At 55.9% G+C, this 25588-nt stretch overlaps 1 protein-coding gene across 1 annotated transcript; it reads right to left on the bottom strand.

Moving 5' to 3' along the window:
• Positions 1 to 1799: 1799 nt before the first annotated feature.
• Positions 1800 to 9527, bottom strand: TMEM35B (transmembrane protein 35B). The gene is made up of 3 exons (XM_050932604.1): positions 9371 to 9527; positions 5666 to 5846; positions 1800 to 3237 (listed from the first exon to the last, which is right to left on the bottom strand). Exons 1-3 carry the CDS (start codon positions 9476 to 9478, stop codon positions 3107 to 3109), a joined length of 420 nt encoding a protein of 139 aa, XP_050788561.1. The 5' UTR covers positions 9479 to 9527; the 3' UTR covers positions 1800 to 3106.
• Positions 9528 to 25588: the final 16061 nt, after the last annotated feature.

Here is a 25588-nt window from a genome sequence, read left to right as displayed (position 1 = left end):
GGGCTCTCTCGCCCTGGCCCTGTGACAGTTGGTGCGGCACATATCTCAGAGGCTCCAGCTTGCTGCCTGGCTCCCGCCCCCGCGGTGACCGTGCCTCACCTGCCATCCACCCACAGGCTGATTTCTCTCTGATCTTCTGCTCCTCGGGGATCTCGTCTGCACTGCAAACTGCTCCCTGGGCTGTGCTAGCTGATGGAAAGGCTCTTGCCTGGGTCTAGGAAGATGTGGGGCCCTGCAAGAGCAGGCCCTGCCCCTTGCCCCCCCAAGACCCACCTGCCAACGTGCCACTACCCTGCCCCGATAGGGCCAAGCAGGGAGCTCGGTCCTTGGGGATACGCAGCCCTTGGCCACTGGGTCCGCCAGCAAGGCTTCACCAGAGAGACCAAGCCTGGCTCTCAGCCCCCAAGCAGGGCAGAACGGGAAGCCTGGCCCGTCTCTGCCCCACACTGAGGGTATGCGCCCCTGGAGCCATCCTGCTGGATGCCAGGCAAACACCAGGCTCACCAGAAGAGGAAGGAAAGTGAATCCTGCTCCTGTAAGAGGAGTCAGAGGGGCTGGGGAAAAATGCTGGGAATGTGACAAGTGATGGAGGGGTGAGGGGCAGGGGTGGGAGGCCAGCAGGAAGCCCTGAGCCTCAGGCGCCCCCGGGGCCTGGGCTCCCAGAGAGTCACCCCAGCCCAGCAGCTGCAGCATGAACTGTCCTGCTCCCCACCCCCCGAGCTATGGCTGCACCTGTCACAGCCAGAATCCCTCGCAGCCGGGCTCGGGGGGCTGTCAGGGCAGGAGAAGCTAAGTGCTGCCGGGTGGGGGGTGCAGAGGAGGGAGCGAGGCAGGGGTTTGTCCCTCCTCTCTCCCCCCCAAATTGCCAGCACCTGCCCTGTGATCCTGCGAGCGCAGCGGGGGCCGTGCCGCCTGCTCTGGGGATGCCAGCAGCTCACACACATGCCCTCGCACGTCAGACCAAGCTCGTGCAGGAAGCGGTTGTCCCCAAACCAGTCCCTGCTGCAGATGCATTTTTCAAGCAACCTAGGGGCTAGGAGCCCCCTTCTGCCCTGCGAGAGCCCCCGGCAGGGGCTGCAGGAGACCTCATCCTCAAGGCACCAGGCGGCCTGTCTCCTTCCAACGTCTATTCTTAAACCGTTCCATAGAACAGGCCCCTGTGACCATTCATGAACCTTCACCATCATTCTGGCCACAGCTACGCACTGGGGCTTTCCCCAGCTCTGACCTCTGGGACTCACTGCTGCTTCCCGCCAGGTGTGACTCAGAGCTCAGCCCCTCTTCTAGGGGAAGGGTCAAGCTATTGGATGGCCCCTCCAAGGGCAAGCTCCGCCCAGCTGCCCCCTTCCCCCAGCCCCACCCTGTGCTCACACCCCACCTGCACCCTCCCCTGGCCCCAGCTGGATCAGCAGGCAGGCATCGCCCATCCACGGCATGGCCGGGGAGTCTCCCAAGAGGCCCATTTCCCCCACCGCATGCCCTGCCCTCCAAGGGCTGAGGACGGGGTTGTCACACACACACCCAGCCCCCGGTCCCTTTCCAATTCCTCAGCAGCGAGGATAGTGCAGCCCATGGCAGCGACTCACCCATTTGCAGCAGCCGCTGATGCTGAGGCCCAGATTGGGGGCAGAACAAGAGGCAGCCCGTTGGAAACAGAGGTTTTATTTAAAAGTCAGCGCTACGTCGTCCCCGTCCAGAGCAGTCAGCACCACCTTCTCCCCTGAGGTCTGGCCAGACAGCTCCACGGGGCCCTGGCACCACAATATGATTCTTAGCGACAGAGCAAAGTGGGCAGTCCCTGCCCTGTGCCTGCCAGGTTGGCTGGTCCTAGGACTGAGGAGACTTGGGCTCACATTGGAGATGCTGGGTGAGCAGCAAGAAGGGAAAAGCAATGTGGGCAGACACTGGGAATCAGCCCTGGAGCCTTGCAGCCTGAAGGAATCAACGCAAGCTGGCTCCTGGGGCGAGAAGAGCGTGTGGGGAGAACTGAGACTGCAGAGCAAATGTCCAAGTTCGGGGAGCGGCCCTGTGGGGTTTGGCCCAGAAGGCCTGGAGAACGCAGGGGGCAGGATGTCTCGCTGGCAATGGCGGCACCCCAGTGCAGCTTTGGGGCTGACCTGAATGGAGGAGGATCCTGTGCTGGAATCACATACATCAGAGTGGAGAGACCTCACAACATCCACCCTGGAGAACCCGATGCAAGATCCGCAGCCTTCTGGCACCGCCTCGGAGGACCACGCTGCATCTCCACTGGCTCTGAGCAGCAAAGACGTTGCAGAGTTGGAAGGTTCCTCCTTCATTCCCACTGCACAGAGTCCTTACACACCACGCTCCCTGGCCAGCGGGGAAGGGTGGGGCCCCCAGGAAACAAAGGTGGGGTTCACCTCAGCTATTTCCACTGAAAATCCAAGCTGTCTGCGGCTCCCAAGGAATGGGAGCCGCAAAGATTCCCACAAGGCCTGGACTGGGATCAGTGATGGGATGTCAGTGGTTCAAATCCAGCCAGGAACTGTCTGGACATGAGATGAATTTTCTGGTCTCAACTCAGTTCCTAGGGGGACTGTCCCCCCAGCACTGGCTGGCAGAGAGGTGAAGGGGTTGCTAGACCATGGGAGCTTGACACACACACGCGCACACACACACACCCCCCGACTCACCCCAGGTCACACTGGAGGGTGACCCATTGTGGGAACTCACACAGCTGTTACCCATTTGGGGCACACTCCAGAGCTCCCCCACCACCCCATGAGGTCCCAGCACAACGCACCACAGCCCAGTTCCAATTACCCTCCCCCACCTGGCAGGTCAGGACAAGCTGCCTTCAAAGCCAGGGCAGAAAGAGAAACTTCCCAGCCTCTGTGCAAAGCTTTCAGACCGGCAGCTGCTCCCCACACTCTGCACACAACTGCAGCAGGTCCCCGGATTAGCCAGCACTGGGGCCCAGTTCTGCCAGCAGGGCCTGCTGGTCCCTCCCCAGGATTTGTGAGTTTGTGCTGCGCGTAAGCGGCAAGTTCATTGGCAGGAAGCCATGTCATTGCAACACTTTGTTGGGGGGAGGACATCATTTCCTGCCAATCCAGTGCCCCCGCCCCCCATTTCATTCCAGTCACTCAAACTTGGACTTGGCCCTGCCCCCCCTTCCTCGTATGTTGAGCAGCAGCAGGAGGCCCAGGCAGATCGTAGCTGGAGCACACATGGCCAACGGCTCCTTCAGCACCAGCAGGGTGTAGATGGCACCTGGGGAGATAGAGAAGAAAATACGCTGGGGAAGAGTCAGGAGAGGGACCAATGAAAGGTCAGAGCCACCCCTTCACTAGCAGTCCAAAGCACCTGACTCCAAAAGGTGGCCCCATGGCTTTGAACCGTTGTCATTACACTTCAGAGTCAACATACCCCATGAGATGGATGGGGGCAATTCACACCTCTAGGAGCTATTGTCTCAGGCACTCTGCAGACTCAGGCAGGGTGCAGCACCCCGGGTCAGGTGCAGAGGGTTTTCTTTAGGGGATAATATTTGAACCCCACAGATGCTGACCAGGCCCTGAGTTTGGGCAGACCTAGGTTTCACAGGGCTCATGTTCCTCTGCCAGAGATTTATCTCTACGGGTCTCGGCATTAGCCACCCTACAGCTCACTTTGACGCCAACAGACCATTCTCTGCACAAGCTCCGCCGTGGCACCAAACAAACATGAGAGAAGCCACCACAGCTCCCCACGGAGAACAGCATGGAACGCTCCCCCTGGCTGCCTAAGGACAAGGACGCTGGGAGTGGAAAGGGGACACGTTCCCAGGCTCTGCTCCCACTCTGACACTGTGGCTCCCTGGCCTCGCTCAGTGGCTTGATGGCAGCTAGCAATGGCAAACGCTTGCAGCCAGCAGGTCCCGCCCCATCACCAACCACACAAACTTCTGCAGCAGCTCTGGAAACGTCCTTGGCTAGACTAGAGAGCATGGGGACTCCACTGCCAGTGCAGATAACGCTCCCCTAGGCGGTCCCGACACTGTGCCCTGCTGCAGACTAACGGCAGCTCAGCCACTGCACAGCCAGTTTATCCAGCCCCTGGGGAGTATCCCCAGCATAGAGAGGGGCCCCCCATTGGGTGGAATGGTGCCTGCTCAACGTCCCTGTTGGGCTCACCCTGCAGGCCCCAGGGTCATGCTGAGGATGGAATTGGGGTTGCTGTTCTGGGGCAGTGGAGCTGTCCATAGGGGGCAGTAAATTTAGAGCAGCCTCTGGGGATGCTCTAATTTATGCTGGAGGGGGCAGATCAGGTCCCAGAATCCCTCGAGGGGACGTAAAGCCCCCATTGCCCCTCCCCATACCAGACCGCACCCCTGTGAGCACCACAGCATGGAGTCAGGGTCAAAGGGATACACACGACTCTAAACAGCTTTCCACTCTCTCTTCCAATTAACCGGGCCACGGATCTGGTCAGAGCAGCAGCAGTAAATTCCCTGCATGGAGCTCTCAGTGCTGGCCACAGGGCTGGGCTAGATGGGGCCCGAAAGGAATCCAACGTCCATCATTCTGTGACAGGACGGAGGAGGCACCATCTGACCTGCACAGCCCGGGGCCTGGCAGACAGGGAGAAGCTATTAACCAGTGCAGAGCATGCTAGATTTGAACCTGATGAATGGCCGCTAGCCCCAGGAGCTTGCAGGGCCGGGTTACTTAAGGTCAGCTCTGTCGTTGCAAGCCAAGGGTCCCCACTTTAACATGTGCAGCCTCGTGATTACAGCAGACAGTGATTTTCTGGCCTGTAACTGACACGCCATTTGAGAAGATTGTTACCAGCCAGCTCCCCCGGCAAGGTGAATCCTGCCGGGAACAAGAGATGGAAATTGCAGCCTTTCACCCTGAAGAATCGCTGCCCGCGTCAAGGGCACTTGCCTTTAACCTTCTGGTTGCTGGCATGGTGCAGACTGCTGCCCACCTTTCACTGCAACACCCCCATTAACACCGAACTGTTCCAGAGCCGCTCTGAGGAGCTTTGGAGCTGGGCACGAGAAGGGAGGCAGTTGCCGAGGATTTATACCCATCGGGGGCTGGAGAGGATTTAAATGACGGACCATAAAGAGCTCAATTGGCTGAACTTGGACAGTGATGATTAGGAGCCAGGGGAGGCTTGAGAGATGGCTGACAGGTGTGAATAGGAGGGAGTAGAAAACCTAGGCTGAATATCGGGGCAGAAGGAATTGGTGGAACCCCAGTTCCTGCAGCCAGGCCAAGCCCCTGGGGAACTTCCTGCAGGAAGCAATGCACCTGCCGAGAGCAGAGACCTGACTGACCTTTCCTGTCTCAGGACACTGGGCATCTTTCCACGGGTTACGTTAGCCACACACAGGCACAGAGCAGGGTTCAGGTGGGCAGAGCCTGCCATTCGAGGTGCCCCAGGGGCTGGGGATAGCGTGGAGACCCTGCATCCAGCCCCTGGGGAAGGGGGGAGCATCAATCACGAGAGACTGCTCCAAAGAGTATCCTAGCCCCTTGCCCAGAGAGCTGGGGGCTGGGAGCTCCGGAGGACGGGATGGCATCACCACAGAGGAGAAAAGATCAATTCTGGGGCTCCTGCAGCAAAAGCCAGGACTCCCTGGTGCGAGGGGAGGAGGGGGGATAGCAGGGCCAGGGAACTCTCAGTAACAAGCCCAGCGGCCAACACCTACCGATCATGACGATGGTGAGCACGAAGTTGCTGATCTCCTGCAGGAGCTGGGGCCCAAAGGCCAGCAGCACCCCAGCCACCACCTCAATCCAGCCGACCACCTGCAGATACTGCCCCGGCTCCGGCTTGTAGCCAAACTCCTTCAGGGGGAAGACATCGGCAAACTGCACAAACTGGGACTTCTGGAATGGGGAAGGGAGCGTCAGTGGGTTTGGGGCCGCAGCGGTTCCCCTCCCGGGAATGGGGCATTTGAGCCTGTGGCATGGCAGGGGCTCAGTCACGGTGCATGGTCCTTTGCAGAGAGGAGATGGGCGGCCTGGAGCCCACGGGGGGCTGGGAAAGGTGCAGGGTGACCCCTGCTTTCAGGTCTAGAAAGGCAGCTGGGGGGCTCCCAAGTAAAAGGCCTGTCTGCAGTAGTGCTAGGTGCCCCCAAGGGCAGTCAGTGGGGCAGCAGGAGCGCAGCACTGCCCGAAACCAGGCCCTAGGCCTACAAGGGACTTGTTATTTATTGCGTAAGCACCAAAAATCTGCCCTGCAGTGTAGCAAATTCTCATCCTGCCTCAAATCCCCCCTTCCGCCCACCCTCTGGCCAGCACCTTCCCATCCCGTAGGATCCCACTTTCCCAGGCTGCCAGCCCAACCTCTTTTCCCAACACTTCCAGCCAGGCTCTCTGAAGTGCTCAGCGCCCAGCCAAGCTGTGAAACAAGCAGCCGGACCTTTCAATCCAACAGCAAATTCAACCCTGGGGTGTCCCCTCTGTGCCTGAGAAAGAGGGTCCCAGCCTAGCAGCACTACGCTTGGAACTCCATGGTGCCTGACTCCAACCTGCACCTCCAGGCTGCTTTTGGACTGGCTCGACGTTCTTTCTGGGGGGCAACGGGGGGGGTAGTTAAGAATCCTTCCCACAACCCACCCTAGGGCATGTTAATTATATGGGTTCTTACACTGCACTGAGTGGGTGGCTTAGGCAGCCAGGACTCCTGGGTTCTCCCCCTAGCTCTGACACAAAATCTGTGGGTCACCTTGGGCAAATTACTACCCCTGTCTATAGAATGGGGCTAATGATCGTTCCCATTGCAGGCAGCTACCTGCTCTTTGGATGGAAAGGGCTACATAAGGACGAAATGTTACTATGCCAGAAGGCAATGCCAGTGCATCCAGAGTGCCGCAACCCTAACAGATCATCATCGTCAAGGCTTCAGGTGAGGTTACAGGTGGAATGTTTCAAGGTGGCAGAGAACACCTTGCTGTGCTGACACAGACTGTTTATTCCCCTGCAGCTCTAGGTGACATTCCAGTACTAAAACTCTCCTCTCATGATAGTTTTTGCCAGCTGGCAATATTGCTTCTGAGCCACAGAGCACTGGAAACCTCTGCTCTTTGCTCCTTTATTCCCTGTTGGCCTCAGCTTAAATCGAAGTTAATTTATTTGTGTGTTATATCAGGGAAAGTTCACAGGCAGATTATTTAACTTCTTATCTTGTCAGTTAATTTTTGCAAGGCCTCTTGGCAGGGCGCTGGAGAGCAACATTAGCAGTTCCTGAAGAATTGCCATAACAATCCCACACTGCTAGCAACAGATATTAAGGGCTGTGAGCCAGATCCTGCATTCACCTGCACAGGTGTAAAACCAGCATCACTCCATGGAGTTAGTTTTCATTGACATCGGTGGACCTGAGAGTAGAATCAGGCCCCCCATTTTCAAGTGCTCAGCACCCACATCTGGGGTCAGATTTTCTATGCTCAGCATCCAACCCGCTGATCTCTGGACAGTCCATGCCTAAGTGACACTGGAGAGCGCTTCCTCTCTCGATAACTGCACAGGTTGGGGCTCAACAACGTTTACATGGAAAGTAACACAGAATCAGTTCATCGTAGCCCCAGCACTTTCCAAGTTGGGGTTTATAACCGATCCCCGTGTCTACTGGGTGGGCTGAACACAGTTGCCCTGAAGCCATGGACGGTGCTAGATTTTCCAGATTGCTCGGCATCCAACATGTAGCCCGTGATCAGAGCTCCTCTGAACATCTGTGTGCCCGCCCCAACTCTCACTGCTGGTGCTGAGCAGTTTTGGAAAATCTGACCCCAGTGACAGATGTGAGAAATGGAACCCAGTTCGCAGGCCCCCCAGCCCAGTGTTCTAGCCACTGGATCACCCCACCTCAAGCCAGTTACAGCCCTTTCAGATGTCACCTCCAGCCCGAGTCCCTGACCAGCTTTGGGTTTGTAAATACCATTGGGTTGGGTTTGGGGCGGGGGTCGCTTTCCCCTGCTGCTGTGAGAAAGCCACACAACCAACAGGGAGAACTCACTGACCAGACAGGGGACAGGGCAAGTGACTACAGGCAAAATGCTGTTAGACATACAAAGAAACAAACTGGTGGGAAAGCAAAGATAATTTCTCCAACCCCTGTCAGTTCTGCCAACCCCGGGGGTTAATGTGTAACTAGGAAAGGTAACAAGCCTTCAGGCAGAGCAATGTTAAGCTGAGGTTTTGATCTCTTGATATATGTTTGTAAGTTGTGCCACCGCTGGGTGGTAAATATTTGTTTCCCCCTGTGGCCCTGATCCTACCCCAGCCCCCAGCACAATGGGGTGCTGCTCTCCCAGAACACAAAGCACCAATCACAATTCTGGGAAGAGCCCTTGGCCTGCACCTGCGATGCACTTTCATTTGCAGAGGTCAACCACCCTCCCGTCACTTACAACTCGGGGGGGGGGGGGGAGGACCGCCCCACAATCCAGGGGTGCAGGGGGGGACTGCCCCACAGTCCGGGGGTGCAGGGGGGCCGCACGGTGGCAATGAGAAAAGGGGGGCTGCCCCACAGTCCGGAGGTGCAGGGGGGGCCGCACGGTGGCAATGGGAAAGGGGGGGCCGCCCCACAATCCAGGGGTGCAGGGGGGCCGCACGGTGGCAAGGAGAAAGGGGGGCCGCCCCACAGTCCGGGGGTGCAGGGGGGGCCGCACGGTGGCAATGGGAAAGGGGGGGCCGCCCCACAATCCGGAGGTGCAGGGGGGGGCCTCACGGTGGCAATGGGAAAGGGGGGGCCGCCCCACAATCCGGGGGTGCGGGGGGGCCGCACGGTGGCAATGAGAAAAGGGGGGCCGCACGGTGGCAAGGAGAAAGGGGGACCGCCCCACAATCCGGAGGTGCAGGGGGGCCGCACGGTGGCAATGAGAAAAGGGGGGGCCGCCCCACAATCTGGGGGTGCAGGGGGGGCCGCACGGTGGCAATGGGAAAGGGGGGGGCGCCCCACAATCCGGGGGTGCGGGGGGGCCGCACAGTGGCAAGGAGAAAGGGGGGGCCGCCCCACAATCCGGGGGTGCAGGGGGCCGCACGGTGGCAATGGGAAAGGGGGGGCCGCCCCACAGTCCGGGGGTGCGGGGGGGCCGCACGGTGGCAATGGGAAAGGGGAAGGGGGCAATACCCCAGAGCCTCCCTTGCGGCGGGAGGGGGAGACTCGCCAGGCGAGCTGCCCAGAGTCCCAGCCGGAGCCTGGGAGCGGCCATGGGGTCGGAGCTCGCCGGCCGCCCCCGCCCAGCCCCACGGGACCGGGGTTAGACCCCCGGGAGCCGCTCGGAGGCTGCAGGGCGGCGAGCCCCGCTTGCCAAGCTCGCTTCCCGCCGACGAACCAGCTCCCAGCCCGGCCCCGAGCCCGAGGCCCCCGCCGCAGCCTGCTGCAAGCCCCGGGCCCCCGCGCTCACCAGCTGCTGGTAGAGCTCGGCCGAGATCCGCTCCGTCAGCTTCACCGCCCCGGTGAGCAGGAAGAAGAGGCCGAGCAGCACCCGCACGGCGGGGAAGACGAGCGCCATGGCCGGGCAGACACAGCCCGGGCTGGGGCGCGGCTCCGGCGGCTGCTCCCCGCCCAGGCCCGCCCCTCGGCTGGAAGAGGCGGCTGGTCCCGGCGGGCAGCCAAGCTCCGCCCTGCCAGGGCTTCCCAGGCGGCCGGGGCCCCCTGCGACCCCCAGTCCCCCCTAGCGTCAGAGCCCCGGGCTGGGGGTCCATGAGACAGGGAGAGCTTAAGCCACTGGCCAGGCTGACGGGTCTTGGGTGACCAGACAGCAAGTGTGAAAAATCAGGACAAGGGGTGGGAGGTAATAGGAGCCAATATAAGAAAATGCCTCAAATATCAGAACTGTCCCTGAAAAATCAGGACATCTGTTCACCCTAGACAGGTCTCAGGGTAACAGCCGGGTTAGTCTGTATCAGCAAGAAGGAGGAGGAGTCCTTGTGGCACCTTAGAGACTAACAAATGTCTTTGGGCATAAGCTTTGGTGGGCTGAAGCCCACTTCATGGGATGTGTGCAGTGGAAAATACAGCAGGACAATATATATACAGCCCGAGAACATGAAAAAAGGGGTGTTGCCATACCAACTCTAACGAGACTAATTAATTCCCCATCTTAATTAATTCATCTCATTGGAGTTGGTGGTGAGGTGGCTGGCTGATCACTGCATCGCACTGGGCATGGACTCCTGATAGGCAGAATGGCAGGTGCTCAAACCCAGCTAGGCCTGCGGTGTCAGCACAGTTGAGCTCAGGGTACAGTAGCCAAGAGCCTGGTGTCCACCCCGGGATGTGCAGAAGCAAAAGGCCTGACGCTGAGAAACCAGGAAGGGGGGATAGTTGCAGTGAGCTCCACAACCCTGACAGTTACCATGTACATTGCCCCACACTGGCAACTTGTCAGGCTGACGTCGCTCTGAGCGATGCAGTTACGCCAACCTCACTGCTGGTGTAGGCAGCAGCACTACGTCAAAGGAGAGCTTCTCCTGTCAACACAGCTACTGCACGGCCTCCTGGGGTGGCCTCCCAGGGGCATAGGCAGTGTGGATGGGAGACGCCCTCCCAGGGGCGTAGGCAATGTCTTTACTGACGCAACACAGCAGCACAGCCTTTTAAATATAGACAACCCATCTCTGTCCTCACCAGCTGATCCCCCTACATGCTCTGGTAAGCAGTGAAAGAGTTAACAATGTGGCCATTTATAGCATTATCTTTGATGCATGGGGCACACCCTCTTCCTGTTGTGTAAATGCAGAAGGGCATCACTGCATCTGCTGAGCTGTGGGTCCATGTTTTCAAGACAACCTGAACAGCTGGGAACTTCCATTTAAAAAACCAACCAACCAACCAGGGTGTCGTCAGATGCCACCAGCGTGGTGCTCTGCTCTGCTCTGTGTTGATAACTGTTGGCTGTATGCATGTTCCCTATGTGTGCTGCCCCGGTTCTGCAGATCTCTGGCACAGCAGACCCCGAGAGAACCCCCAATAACCACAGACTCCGATAAAGTACGAAGGCACCCGGCCAGGGTTATTACCAAATGAAGCACAGTAATAGTTCTCCAAAGACTCTACAGGACATACTATGCGCCCCCTGACAATGGATTGGCTCAGTCAGCGGCAGGGCTCTCCACTGCCCCAGGGATAAGACGGTTACTCACCTTTGTAACTGTTGTTCTTCGAGATGTGTTGCTCACATCCATTCCAGTTAGGTGTGCGCGCCGCGCGTGCACGTTCGTCGGAAACTTTTTACCCTAGCAACTCCAGTGGGCCGGCAGGTCGCCCCCTGGAGTGGCGCCGCCATGGCGCCCAATATATATCCCTGCCGGCCCACCCGCTCCTCAGTTCCTTCTTGCCGGCGACTCCGACAGTGGGGAAGGAGGGCGGGTGTGGAATGGATGTGAGCAACACATCTCGAAGAACAACAGTTACAAAGGTGAGTAACCGTCTTTTCTTCTTCGAGTGATTGCTCACATCCATTCCAGTTAGGTGAATCCCAAGCCATACCTAGGCGGTGGGGTCGGAGCGAGAAGTCGCGGCATGGAGCACAGCAGATCCGAAGGCCGCATCCTCTCTAGACTGCTGGACCAGGGCGTAGTGGGAAGCAAAGGTGTGGACCGATGACCAGGTCGCTGCCCGACAGATTTCCTGGATGGGCACACGGGCAAGGAAAGCCAGCGACGACGCCTGCGCCCTGGTAGAATGCGCAGTCACACGGCCCGTAGGGACGTGGGCCAAGTCATAGCAGGTCCTGATGCAGGACGTTACCCAAGAGGATAACCTCTGGGAGGAGATAGGAAGCCCTTTCATGCGGTCCGCTACTGCCACGAAAAGCTGGGGGGATTTGCGGAAGGGCTTAGTCCTCTCCACGTAGAACGCGAGAGCCCTACGGACATCAAGCGAGTGGAGCTGCTGCTCCCTGCCTGAGGAGTGAGGTTTCGGGAAAAAAACCGGGAGGAATATCTCTTGGTTGACGTGGAAGGCTGAGACCACCTTGGGGAGAAAAGCAGGGTGTGGTCTCAGCTGCACCTTGTCCTTGTGGAAGACCGTGTATGGGGGGTCTACCACAAGAGCCCGGAGTTCCGACACCCGTCTAGCTGAGGTGATAGCTACTAGAAAGGCCGTCTTCCAAGAGAGGTAAAGCAGGGAGCAAGTAGCTAACGGCTCAAAGGGGGGCCCCATGAGCCGGGACAACACCAGGTTAAGATCCCAGGTTGGAGCAGGGGGACGGACGTTAGGGTATAAACGTTCCAGCCCCTTAAGGAATCTAGACACCGTCGGGTGGGAAAAAACAGAGCGACCATCCGCACCCGGGTGAAAGGTGGAGATAGCTGCTAGGTGGACTCGTAACGACGATATGGCCAGACCTTGCCCTTTGAGGGACCAAATGTAGTCTAAGATGTCGGCTACTGAAACTTCCATAGGGCGGAGATTTTTCTCCACGCACCAAAAGGAGAAGCGCTTCCATTTGGCCAAATATGTCGCTCTTGTGGACGGCTTCCTGCTGCCCAAGAGCACCTCCCTCACCGGCGTGGAACAGCGCAGCTCAGAGCCAGTCAGCCACGCAGGAGCCACGCCGCTAGGTGCAGCGACTGCAGGTCCGGGTGACAGAGGGTCCCGTGCTCCTGGGTAATCAGGTCCGGATGAAGGGGCAGGGGAACTGGGTCGGCTATGGTCAGGTCCAGCAGCATGGGGTACCAGTGCTGTCTGGGCCATGCCGGGGCTACCATGATCACGTGAGCCCTGTCCCTGCGCACCTTCAGAAGGACCCTGTGGACCAACGGGAATGGGGGAAACGCATAGTACAGGTGGGTCGACCACTGGATGAGAAAGGCATCCGCTATCGACCCGGGCTCCCTGCCCTGAAAGGAGCAGAACGCTTGGCACTTCCTGTTCCCTTTGGACGCGAAGAGGTCCACCCGGGGATAACCCCACCTCCGGAAGATGGAGAGGGCGACGTCTGGGCGGAGGGACCACTCGTGTGACAGGAAGGATCTGCTCAATCGATCCGCCAGCGTGTTCCGTACTCCGGGGAGGAAGGAAGCCATGAGGTGAATGGAGTGGGCTACACAAAAGTCCCAGAGTCGTATCGCCTCGTGGCACAGGGAGGAGGATCTGGTGCCGCCCTGCTTGTTGATATAATACATGGTCGTCGTGTTGTCGGTGAACACCGCGACACAACGACCCTGGAGCTGATGACAGAACGTTTGACAAGCAAGACGGACCGCTCTCAACTCCCGCATGTTGATGTGTAGCCGCACCTCCTCCTGGGACCACAGGCCCTGCGTCCTCAGGGTCCCTGCGTGGGCCCCCCAGCCGAGATCTGAGGCATCTGTTGTTAGGGACACCGAGGGCTGAGATGGGTGGAAGGGGAGACCCGCACACAACACTGACTGGTCCAGCCACCAGTCGAGAGAATCTAAGACCCCCTGGGGGATCGTGATTAACATATCTAGTGGCTGTCTTGTCGGCCTGTAATGACCGATGAGCCACAGCTGGAGTGGCCTCATGCGGAGCCGAGCGTAATTGGTCACGAAAGTACAGGCCGCCATGTGGCCTAACAGGGTTAGACACGTCCTCACTGACGTCAAGGGGGCTGTCTGTAGCCGTTGCACGATGGCCGACAAGGCCTGGAACCGCTGCAATGGCAGCAAGGCCCTGCCCACAGTGGCGTCCAGGACGGCCCCGATGAATTCCACCCTTTGTGTGGGGGCCAGGGTGGACTTGTCTGTGTTCACCAAGAGGCCCAGAGCGGCGAACATGTCGGTGATCACACGGACATGGCTGCAGACTTGTTGGTGCGACGTGCCTCGAATCAACCAATCGTCCAGATACGGGAACACGTGGATACGACTGCGCCGAAGCTGCGCCACAACAACTGCCATGCATTTCGTAAACACTCTCGGGGCCGTGGACAAGCCAAATGGGAGGACTGCAAATTGGTAATGCAGAGACCCCACAAGGAAGCGAAGGAAACGTCTGTGGGGTGGCCAGATAGCAATGTGAAAATACGCGTCCTGCATGTCGAGGGCGGCGTACCAGTCTCCCAGATCCAGGGATGGGATAATGGTCCCCAAGGAAACCATGCGGAACTTCAACTTCACCAGGTACTTGTTGAGCTCTCGCAGGTCGAGGATGGGCCTGAGGCCTCCCTTGGCCTTGGGGATCAGAAAGTAGCGGGAATAAAACCCCTTGCCTTTCTCGTTCTCCGGCACCGCCTCTATAGCTCCTTTGCCGAGGAGCGTCTGCACCTCCTGCCGAAGGAATTGCTCGTGAGAGGGGTCCCTGAAGAGGGACGAGGAAGGGGGGCGGGGAGGAGGAAATGAAACAAACTGCAGGCGGTATCCCGACTGCACCGTGCGTAAGACCCAGCGGTCTGATGTTATTAGGGACCACGCCGGGAGGAAAAAAGAAAGGCGGTTGGAAAACGGGGGGAAAGGATCCAATGGGGAAACTGTTACTGCGCCCTCGGGCGCACCTTCAAAATGAAGGCTTGGGACCAGGCGGGGGCTTAGAGGAGCCTTGGTTTTGGCCCCCTTGGTTCCCCGAGTGCCTGCGCCTTCCGTTCCTGCCGCGGCGCCTGTTAAGGTCCTGCCGCTGGCGGAACTGGAGATACGGCCTGCGCTGTTGTTGCTGTTGCTGCGGCCGGAAGGGTCTGCGTTGCGTCACTGGAGTGTGCATCCCCAGTGACCTCATGATGACTCGGTTGTCTTTTAGACTCTTGAGTCTAGGGTCTGTCTTATCCGAGAACAGCCCTTGGCCTTCAAAAGGAAGGTCCTGTATTGTGTGCTGGAGCTCCGGCGGAAGGCCGGAAACCTGCAGCCAGGAGAGGCGACGCATTGTTACACCCGACGCGAGGGTACGGGCAGCCGAATCCGCAGCGTCCAGAGAGGCTTGCAAGGACGTGCGTGCGACCTTCTTGCCTTCCCCTAAGATGGCCGCAAACTCCTGACGAGCATCTTGTGGCAACAGCTCCTTGAATTTGTCTGCTGCCACCCAGGAGTTAAAGGCGTATCTGCTTAACAGGGCCTGTTGGTTGGAGACCCTGAGTTGCAGCGCCCCAGCCGAGTACACCTTACGGCCGAGGAGATCCATCCGCCTGGCCTCCCTGGATTTGGGGGCTGGAGCCTCCTGACCATGACGCTCTTTATCATTGACGGATTGGACCACCAGGGAACACGGAGTCGGGTGTACGTGGAGGTACTCGTAGCCCTTAGAAGGAGCCATGTACTTCCTCTCGACGCCCTTCGCAGTGGGAGGAATGGAGGCCGGAGACTGCCAGATGGTGTTGGCGTTGGCCTGGATGGTCCGTATGAACGGCAGGGCGACCCTGGTGGGAGCGTCTGCCGAGAGGATGGTGACAATAGGGTCCTCTACCTCCGAGACCTCCTCGGCTTGTAGACTCAGGTTTTGGGCTACTCGCCGGAGGAGGTCCTGGTGCGCCCTGAGGTCCAGCGGGGGGGGGCTGTTGGAGGAGGTCCCAGCCACCGCTTCATCAGGGGAAGAAGATGAGGAGACCCCCGGCAAGAGGGTGTCTAAAGGGGGGTCTCCCTCGGCCCTCGCCTCTGCCTCAGGAGCCAAAGTGGAGTCCTGGTGCTTGGATCCTTCCTCCCCATCCGGGGAGGGAGGGGGGCGAGACAACGAGGCCTCAGGTGCCCTGCGCTCCGCAGTCGCCGGCCTAGCAGGGAGCTGTTGGGGGCCCTGGGCCTGATGATATGCCCAGGGTGTCCAGAAACCCCATTGCTGTGGGGCTGGGTCCTGCTGTGGAGGCTCGCTGAACAGCGCCGCCTGCCGGTCGGTGCCCAGCGCGTACCCACTGTCCGCCAGCGAAGACACGGACGGCTGCCTAGAGGGCCATGGCGGGGCGGACCCTGGATGGTAAGGGTCCGCGCGGGCCGGCACGGGCGATCGTCTCAGTGCCGGGGACCGGTGCCGGGAGTCGTAACGGTGCCGGGAGCGGGACCGAGTTCTGCCACGGTGCCGGGATCTGGATCGGTACCGGGCGCCGCTTCGGTGCCGGGATCGGGACCTGCCACCGGTTCGGTACCGGGAGGTCGACCGGGACCGGGACCTGCCACCAGCTCGGCGCCGGGAGGTCGACCGGTGCGGCGAACGTCTGGATCGGCTCCTGGACTCGCGGTGCCGGTAACGACGGCTGGAGTCTGACCGCGATCGTCTCGGTGTCGACCGGCGCCGCGAGTGCGACCGGTACCGCTGAGGGGAGCGGTGCCGGGACTGCGAGCGGCGGCGGGATCTGGAGCGACCGTGACGTCGGGACCTGGAGCGAGAACGAGAGTCCCGGGACGGTGCCGACATCATAGGCTTGCCTCTGGACACGACCCGCACCGGAGGTACCGGGGGTGGTAGCTGAGTGGGCTCGGTCATGGCTATGAGGTCCCGTGCCGAGGCGAAGGTCTCTGGTGTAGATGGCACCACTATCTCGACCCCAGATGTCATGGGGGAGCTTGGCGGCACCGGACTCGACGGACCCGCCGGGCCCGGAGTCGACGGTGCCGGCGGCGCCGCGGCCGATGCTGAGGCCGGGCGCTCCACTCGGGTGTGCCTGGCCGGAGTAATGGACTTCGACGGCCTAGGCTCTGTCCCCGGTGCCGGAGAAGGTCGGTGCCGGGGAGTCTTCTCGGTGCCGGTGCGATCCGGTGCCGGCGCCGAGATCACGGCCTGCGAAGCCGCCGGGTCAAGTGCCGCCTCCATGAGGAGAGTCCGGAGCCTTTGATCCCTCTCCTTCTTAGTCCTTGGCTTAAAAGCCTTGCAGATGCGGCACTTGTCGGATCTATGCAATTCCCCCAGGCACTTCAGGCACGCGTCGTGGGGGTCGCTGGTGGGCATAGGCTTCTTGCAGGCCGCACACTGCTTGAAGCCCGGCGAACCAGGCATGAGCCCGGTGCCGGGTGCCGGGAAGGGCTAAGCCCCCGGCGAAAAACTATTTACAACTACTTAACACTTAACTACTACTATCTAACTTAACAGTCTAATTAACAACTACAATAGAGATAACGATAGAAAAACAAGGAGAGCTAGGGACGTGGAGGACAGCTATGCCGCGCTCCACAGTTCCAACGACCGACACGGCGGTAAGAAGGAACTGAGGAGCGGGTGGGCCGGCAGGGATATATATTGGGCGCCATGGCGGCGCCACTCCAGGGGGCGACCTGCCGGCCCACTGGAGTTGCTAGGGTAAAAAGTTTCCGACGAACGTGCACGCACGGCGCGCACACCTAACTGGAATGGATGTGAGCAATCACTCGAAGAAGAAGCATTCTTACACACAGCTACAAACAAGTTACACATCAGTCCTGACGCATTGAGGTTGAACCCCTCTGCGTTTTAGGGTGCTGCTTCTCTCCTGGTGCACGTTGGTTCAAACAAACAAGCCTATCCATCATATTGTCCTTTTGACCCTGTCTTTAGGATGGGTCAGCCAGTTCCTCGTTATCTCTGTGGGATGTGTTCGTACCGGGATGTTCTGGTGCCATCCTGGCACATATATTCATTCAATGAGCAGCCTTCTTCTTGCCAACTTCTGTGAGCAGGGCCTGCCTCTGGCTCACAGCTTAACTTTGCTTTATGTTAGCAAAGTCGTGACCATTACTTTAGTTCAGGCCTTAGGCCTCATACCGGGTCTATGATACAAGGATTTATGTTTCAGGGCCTCATCTTACTATACTGGGCTTCTGGAGACAAGAGGGCCACTTCAGGGCATGCACGTGGCCTTTACAGACTTGCTTCAGTGGGCCTATATGCATAAGTAGAGTTGAGCACGTGCATAAGTCTTTGCAGTTACATTCCTGAGGCTAAAGCAATCTTTGCTCTAGTGCTGTATTTATTTGGGTCAAACCAAAGTCAGTTTTTTGCCATCGGTCCTTCCTTTGAAAAGTTTAGCATGTGGGACTGTGGAATGGAATGGAACAAACACAGCCCAGTTCTGTCTGTCGTATTTTCCTTCCCCGACCCCTCAGATGTTGGAGAGCTGGTCAGACAGGGCACCTCCAGGCCAGTCTGCAGTATCCTGAACTATTCTGGACTGCAAACTAATCAACAACTGGAAATGTGGCAGAGACAAGGGCAGAATTCAAGTGGGGTTTTCTGTGAAAGCCTTTTTAAAAATCATTTCTGAATAATAGATTCCTGCATCAGGCAACCTCGTTCCCTTCTTCCAGGACGGGATTTTGTGTCCTTAATACCTTGCACGTCACTGCATGAAACATTAAACTGTCCTCTCAGGACTCTTGTTAAAGCAGGAGAGCCTAAGGAGAAGCCAGCCTGAGGAAATCATTTTACTTCAGATGAAAAAGAATCTGCTTGTGTTTAAATAGAGAAGAGGTTTCACCCCAATCCTTTCATGTGTTCTGGAAACTCCTGGTAATTTTGATCCAAATTCTGTCTTGCTGGGACTGCTTAGTATGCAAAACAGGCCTGGTTTTAATTTTTAAAATGCTGCAAGAACCATTTAATTCCCCCTCATCCAAGAACATAAGATGCCCATTTCAAGTGCCATAAGGATCAAATACTTGCTGCTGTAACAGCCCCAGCCTTGGTGGGGTTATGCTCGGCCTGAATTCATCCCCCAGGCATTTAAAAACGGAGATTACAGAGGGCATAACCTCCTAGGTTATGATTTACCCCAACAGCTTTACATTCCAGCACATCTTAAAGATGCTCTCTGCATACCCCACCTCTTCTTGGGAGGCACAGAGCTTGCTTTTCAAAGCATCTGAGTGTGCCCAGTTTGCACTGACTTTGGGTTGTGCTCTAAAAATCAGGGCTTAAGCCACTCTCTATCAGCGATCAGGATGAGGCTTTCACAGGGGCAGATTATTCCACACCTGTCTGGGGGGAGAGGACGGTTCTTCCACCTTCCTCTAAAGCACCTGGTGTTGGCCACTCTCAGACAGGACACTGGGCTAGGTAGACCATGGGTCTGATCCAGCCTGGGAATTTTTAGGTTACCACACCCCTGTAAATCCAATGACTTCGATAGCACGAGATCAGAAATGTGGCAGTAGGGACTGGGTGCTGCACTGAGCAATTAACGCTGGAGTGATGCTGACGTGGCGTCTTGGACCATTACTGGAGGATACTGGGGGATTTTTTCCAACACTTCTTTCAGCAACTTTTGTTTGCAGTTTACAAGTATTACTGAATCAAACCCCACAGCAGGTCAGCGTTATCCCCATTGTAGAGAGACTGAGACGCAGAGAGGTTAAGTGACTTGTCCAAAGACACACAGCAGTGGGGCTAGAAAGACAACCCAGGAATCCTTCCCTCTGTCTTAAACACCCTAGAGAAAAGGATCTCAGAAGATGGTTCCCCCCCACCAAGCATTAGATTTATAATGGAAGAGAATCCATTGTTACATGCTAGGGATGCAGCAGAACCACACCTGAGACTGTGTTGCTAGTGCATTCAAGGTCAGACACTAAATTCCCAGTGAACTAATTCACTTCTCATCTTGCAAGCTCAATGAACTCAGCTTACTGTCCATATCTTCCCTCAGCGATTCACAGCCTGTGTTGTCTTCCCCTCTGGGTATATAGACGTGGATCTCTGCTCTGGATTTTCTGATCTGGGGCAGCAAAGGCAGATCCCCCCAGGCCAATGGCAGGCAAGTGAGCCCACACTCCAGCAAACTCTGCGCTGTAGCACCAGGAAAGGGTTTCGGTGCTGCTGGCTGCATATTCCTCTGGGCCACTGCTCCTGCTGGGAGGTTGTTCCCATTAGGCTTCGACTTGCTGGGAGATGTCTTGACAGCTGGTCGGATGGGACTGGAGAAGTGCACGTAGGCCTGTTGTTTCCTCGGCCCTCGATGGGTTCCTGTCCTCTCCCTCAGGCTGGAAATGCCACCATCTTGTGCTCTGCTACCTGTGGAGTAGATTGGCCCTGGGGGAGGTCTTAGGAAGGTAACTTGTTGTTCTTTAGGAGGCCTTGCAGAGCAGAGCATTCTCTTTTGGTGAGGAAAGCTTTGCACCTGCTTTAAAGACAAGACCAGGGGTTAGATCAGGGAGCAGACACAGGAGAGCAAGAGTTCAAATCCAGAGCCAAAGACCCAAATCCAACGTGCATTGAAGTCCTTTGAAAGACTCCGTCAGGGCCCAGCTGCCTGCCAATTTGGAAGCCTGGAGCCCATTTTCCTTTCACCCTGTCTGCATAGTCTGGAGCTGCAAACCCCTTTGCCCTCTCTGCTGCTGGCCCTTGGGTGAGCAGGTCAGGGATGACTCCCACTCCAGGGTTGGCTGTGCTGGTGTGGGGTTCTTCCCTTTGAAATGTCAGGGTCCTTGCATGAGCTGCCTTCAGCAGGGGCCGGGTTCCAACCACTGCTGCCCCTCTCAGAAATGCTCTGCCTAGCAAGAGGAGCACAAGGGAGAAGTCCGGAGCTGCTATCCTGCTTCTGCCACAACAAGGTGATTTATAAAGGTTGGGTCAGCATCGCTATAGGCACAAAGAGGTGAAATGACACAGCAGATCAGTGGCAAAGCTGGACATGGAACCCAGGTGTCCCAACCCCCCAGTACAGCATGATGTCCCCTGCCTCATAACAGCCCATTCAGGAAATGGAATTCTAGGCAAATTGCTGCTCCCGTTCAGGGGGAGGATGTAACTGGGGTTGTAGCACTTAAAACACAGGCACTGCTTTGCTCTGCTATTGCAGCATGTCTGCAGGTCTGTGCTGGGGTCCATTATCATCATGCCAGAATCTGAGCCTAGGAATTATGGGACCAGAATTTCTTCTTTACCATCCCAGGACAGGAAGGGGCAGCAGGGAACGATGGGAGGTGTCATTTCCATTTCCAGCAAGGAACAGCCATCCAGGCTCCTTGGAGTCCTGAGAGTGGGCCAAGTGCAGCCCTGGGAGTGAGTTCACTGCCCACACCAGATTCAGAGGGCTCCTTCCTGTTCTGGGTGGGTCTCAGACAGCGGTGGCATGTGGCCAAAATCAGGCTGGTGGCAGAACAAGAATCCATGACTAGACTGCTTGCAACTAGATGACTAGACTGCTTGCAACCATGAAGGTGACATGCCAAGTACTTATACAGCTGAGATGTGGGACACCAGAGCCCAAAGTCTGAGAACTGGTGATTTTGAGCAGTGGTTTCTCAAGCTCTTCCATCCCTCCTGGGGGTACAATGCAGTGTAGTCTGGGGCTCTGGAAGGGAGTTTGGGGGCAGGCAGGCAGGGGTGTGGGATGTGGGTTCTGGGAGGGAGGTGGGGTGCTGGAGGGCGTGAGAGGTGCAGACTCTGGTAGGGAGTTTGGGTGTGGGCTCTGGGCTGAGGTGCAGGAGAGGATGAGAGGTGTGGGCTCCAGCCAGGCAGCACTTACCTTGGGCAGCTCCTAAAAGCGACCGACATCTCTCTAGCAGCGGCTGCTAGGTGGGGGAGCCTGGGGGGGGGGTCTCGGCCAATGGGAGCTGCAGAGTTGGTGCTTGGGGCAGGGGCAGTGGGCAGAGACACCCCTGCCCCCCCCAGGGACATTCCAGCTGCTTCCAGGAGCAGTGTGGGACCAGGGCAGACAGCCCCGCTGTGTCACCAGAGGGAGAAGAGTTGATCCAGGGGGCCCACAGACCCCAGGTTGAGAAACGCTGCCCTAATAATATAGCGGGGCGTGAGGGGGAGTATGTCATGAGCCTTAGGGAGCTCTTTGACACACCCTGAGGCTGACAGCCCATTGCTTTGGATACCCTTGACAAAGGCCAGAGGAGCTAGGCGTTTGCTGCAGGCAAGCTGGGCTTTGTTACAAGCAGGTTAATTCATTCACCTGCATAAAAGGACAATAATGTGCCCTGGAGTCAAAGACAATTCATTCCATTCAAAGCTTTTGGGGTGGAGGGGGCAGGGGTGATATTTACAGTCTCCAGTCTGGACTCCCTTTAAAGTAGGGAAGCTGTAATGGCTTCTTCGCCCATATGGCGTGATTGGCCACACAGCCTTAGAGAGAGGATTGCTGCGGAGGATATGGAATCTACACCTTGCAGGGAGACACTCGGGCAATTATTCCATGAGGATTGCAGAAATGCTGTGCCCTGCTGCAAGGGGCAGCACTGTATTCAAACTCAGCTAATTCTTACCCCCCTGGCCTTATTCCCCCCCCCCTTTCGCATCTACCTCAGCCACTGCTCCTCTCTTCCAAGCACTGCCTAAGCCCCTAGCCCACTTCTTTGCAGCAACTCATGGCTCTGTCCCCCTTTCCATCCTTTTGCACACTTTCCCCACTCCCACCCCCCGACATCTTCCCCCAGCATTACCTGCTCCTCTGGCTGTTTGAGCTAGTTTTCTCAGGCTCTTAGCAGTTCCGCTCCCACCTCACTGCATCCTCCCAGTCCCTCCACATTTGTAACCCCATTTCTGATCCTCACACACAAAAAGTGGCCATATGGGGTCAGACCAATAGTCCATTGAGCCCAATACCCTGTAGTTTTTGTCCAACCTGTCCTTAAAAATCTCCAATGATGGAAATTCTACAACCTCCCTAGGCAATTTATTCCAGTGCTTAACTACCCTGACAGGAAGTTTTCCCTAATGTCCAACCTAAACCACTCTTGCTACAATTTAAGCCCATTGCTTTTTGTCCTGTCCTCAGAGGTTAACAAGAATAATTTTTCTCCCTCCTTCCTGTAACAACCTTTTATGTACTTGAAAATGGTTATATCCCTCCATCTTCTCTGCTCCAGATTAAACAACCCCGATTTTTTTAAATCTTCCCTTAAAAGTCATGTTTTCTAGACCTTTAATCAGTTTTGTTGCTTTTCTCTAGCCTCTCTCCAATTTGTTCACATCCTTCTTGAAATGTGGTGCCCAGAACTGGACACAACACTCCAGCTGAGGCCTCATCAGCCAAGTAGAGCAGAAGAATTACTGCTCATGTCTTGCTTACCACACTCCTGCTAGTACAACCTAGCATTGGTCTTTTTTGTTTGTTGTTTTTTTTTTGCAAGTGTTTCACTTCACTCATATTAAGCTTGTGATCCACTATGACCCCCACATCCCTTGCCGCAGTACTCCTGCTTAGGCAGTCATTTCGCACTGTGTATGGGTGCAAACACATTGTTCCTTCCTAAGTGGAGTACTTTGCATTTGTCCTTCATGAATTTCATCCTATTTACTTCAGACCATTTGGCCAGAACATTTTGAATTTTAATTCTATCCTCCAAAGCACTTGAAATCTGTCCCAGCTTGGTATCATCCAAACTTTAAGTATACTTTCTATGCCATTGTCTAAATCATTGAAGATATTGAACAGCACTGGACCCAGGACTGATGACTGTGGGACACGCTTGCTATGTCCTTCTAGCTTGACTGTTCATGTGTCTGATAATTGTTCTTTACTCTAGTTCCAACCACTTTTTCTGAAACTGAAATTAGGTTAACTGGCCTATAATTGCCAGGAGCACCTCTAGAGCCTTTTTAAAAAAAAAAAAAAATATATCAGCCATTACATTAGCTACCCTGACACTGTCTGTACAGAGGCTGATTTAAGTGATAGTTACATACTACAGTTAATAGCTCTGCAATTGCATAGCAATTACAATCCATAGCATAGCATTTGTGCCCTGCACTGCCTTCAGGCAGAGAACTCTGGCATCCCTGATGCACTGGAAACAGAGCAGTGGTACCTCAAGGCTTCCAAAGTACTGCAGCTACAGACTGGATAGAGATGCTGTGTTTCCATTTGAGAGTAAAGCAGCAGCATGAGCCTGGGTGGGAGCCCAGGCAGCATGGCAAGGTATGCCAGGGGAATAATTGACTTGAGCTGAGCTCCAAGTGCTAAAGCCACATTTCTGTCTTGGATGTGCATGACCTAGCTTTGCTTTCTGACTTTGCAAGGTGGTTTGCAGCGAGGCACCTGAGTTTGGATTCTTTTAATTGAAAGCCCTGGATTCTAACATCACATTAGGGTGTGTCTACACTACCTGTGGATCAGCAGGCAGCGAATGACCCCCAAGCGCCCTCCCGTCCACTCACCACAGTAAGTACATCGACTTCGGCTACGTTATTGACATAGCTGAAGTTGCATAACTTAGATCAACCCCCCACCCCCCGTGCGTAGACCACGCCTTAGGTCAGGGATAGGCAACCTATGGCACGCGGGCCGAAGGTGGCATACGAGCTGATTTTCAGTGGCACTCGCACTGCCTGGGTCCTGGCCACCGGTCTGGGGGCTCTGCACTTTAATTTTAAATGAAGCTTCTTAAACCTTTTAAAAACCTTATTTACTTTACATACAACCATAGTTTAGTTATATATTATAGACTTATAGAAAGAGACCTTCTAAAAATGTTAAAATGTATGACTGGCACGTGAAACCTTAAATTAGAGTGAATAAATGAAGACTCGGCACACCATCTCTGAAAGGCTGCCGACCCCCTGCCTTAGATGGCGGAATAGTCTCCAAGGCAGTGGTAGAAGCCCCACTGCTGGTGACAAAGCTAAGAGATCACTGCAGAATGGAGTATTTGTCTGAAGGAGGTGGGAAGAGGAAAACCACAGTTCTGCATTAGCCAACCAGACAAGGTATGACCTATTCTCCCCCTACTTTAATTTTTATGATTTAATCAGGCACAGTAAAGAGATCTTACAAGTATTTAAGAAAATGGTACACACCAACACACAGGTGGTAGGGGACTCACCTGCTCTAAGTGAAATTTCCAACTGCTCTGCTGCTGACGAAGGCTAGAGTATCTGTGAGATAGCTGGGGCAACAAAGCCACATACTCAGCGTCTGGAAGAGCAGGATTCATGGGGGATTCAGAGAGAGTATGGTGAGCAGGAGTACCTTTCCTTGCTTGCAAGTCCAGAACAAGTGGGCTGCTTAGTCCCAAGGATATTTTTGGCACTGCTAAGTGTAATGTTCTGCCACGTTCATTCATTTCACTAAGTAACTTCCCAAAGGCAGTGGTGAGAGCTAGTGCTGGAAGAGCAGCAAAGAATCCTGTAGCACCTTATAGATTAACAGACGTTTTGGAGCATGAGCTTTCGTGGGTGAATACCCACTTCGTCAGATGCATGCTGGAAGAGTCCTCTAAGCCTCTTTCCCTGAGCACCTGCCCCCTTCTGTTTTAGCTCAGGTCTAAACTAACATGAATAATTCAGTTGAACTATGTAATATTCATAAGTGATGAGTAAAATGGGACCTAATTACCACCCAAACCTAAAGGGAAGTTAGCTTGAGTATGTAACATGAGGACTTGCCTATAATCTTGCCAGATAAATGGTTAACACACAGAAAATGCAACTTAGACATCCCTCTGCAGCTGAAACATGCTTTCTTTGTAGTTGCTTGAACGAAAGAGCAATGACTTATGAGATGCCAAATATCTGACTGAAATCCCCCCTTTCCTGGACAGATTGTCCTGTATCTGAACAATTGTATGGGTAACTGGAAATAGCTCAGTACGATGCAGAAAAGCGTGATGGCAAGCTCAGCATTGTGGGTTGTGGGGCTGGACTCCCACTGCCGCTTTGCCACTATACCTCACTACTGGCCTGCAGCCCCCAGCCTGTTGAGCAGGTACTGCTAACCACACTTAACAGGGCCGTTCATTAAGGATGACTAAGCCCACAATTGGAAGCTCAATCAGTAATACCACTTGTTGTTCCACTTGCTGATGATCTACTTTTGGGAGTG

This window comes from Gopherus flavomarginatus, chromosome 22, assembly GCF_025201925.1.
Source record: "Gopherus flavomarginatus isolate rGopFla2 chromosome 22, rGopFla2.mat.asm, whole genome shotgun sequence".
NCBI classification, from domain to species: Eukaryota; Metazoa; Chordata; order Testudines; family Testudinidae; genus Gopherus; species Gopherus flavomarginatus.
The sequence above is the reverse complement of the archived record's forward strand: the minus strand, read 5'-3'. Positions and strand labels throughout refer to the sequence as shown.

Excerpts from the sequence above, each read along its gene's own strand:
- TMEM35B (XM_050932604.1), bottom strand. The coding sequence starts at position 9,478 with ATGGCGCTCGTCTTCCCCGCCGTGCGGGTGCTGCTCGGCCTCTTCTTC. Across the intron at positions 5,847-9,370 it reads CCGAGCTCTACCAGCAGCTG|AAGTCCCAGTTTGTGCAGTT; the intron begins GTGAGCGCGGGG and ends TCCCCATTCCAG. Across the intron at positions 3,238-5,665 it reads GCTCACCATCGTCATGATCG|GTGCCATCTACACCCTGCTG; the intron begins GTAGGTGTTGGC and ends CTATCTCCCCAG.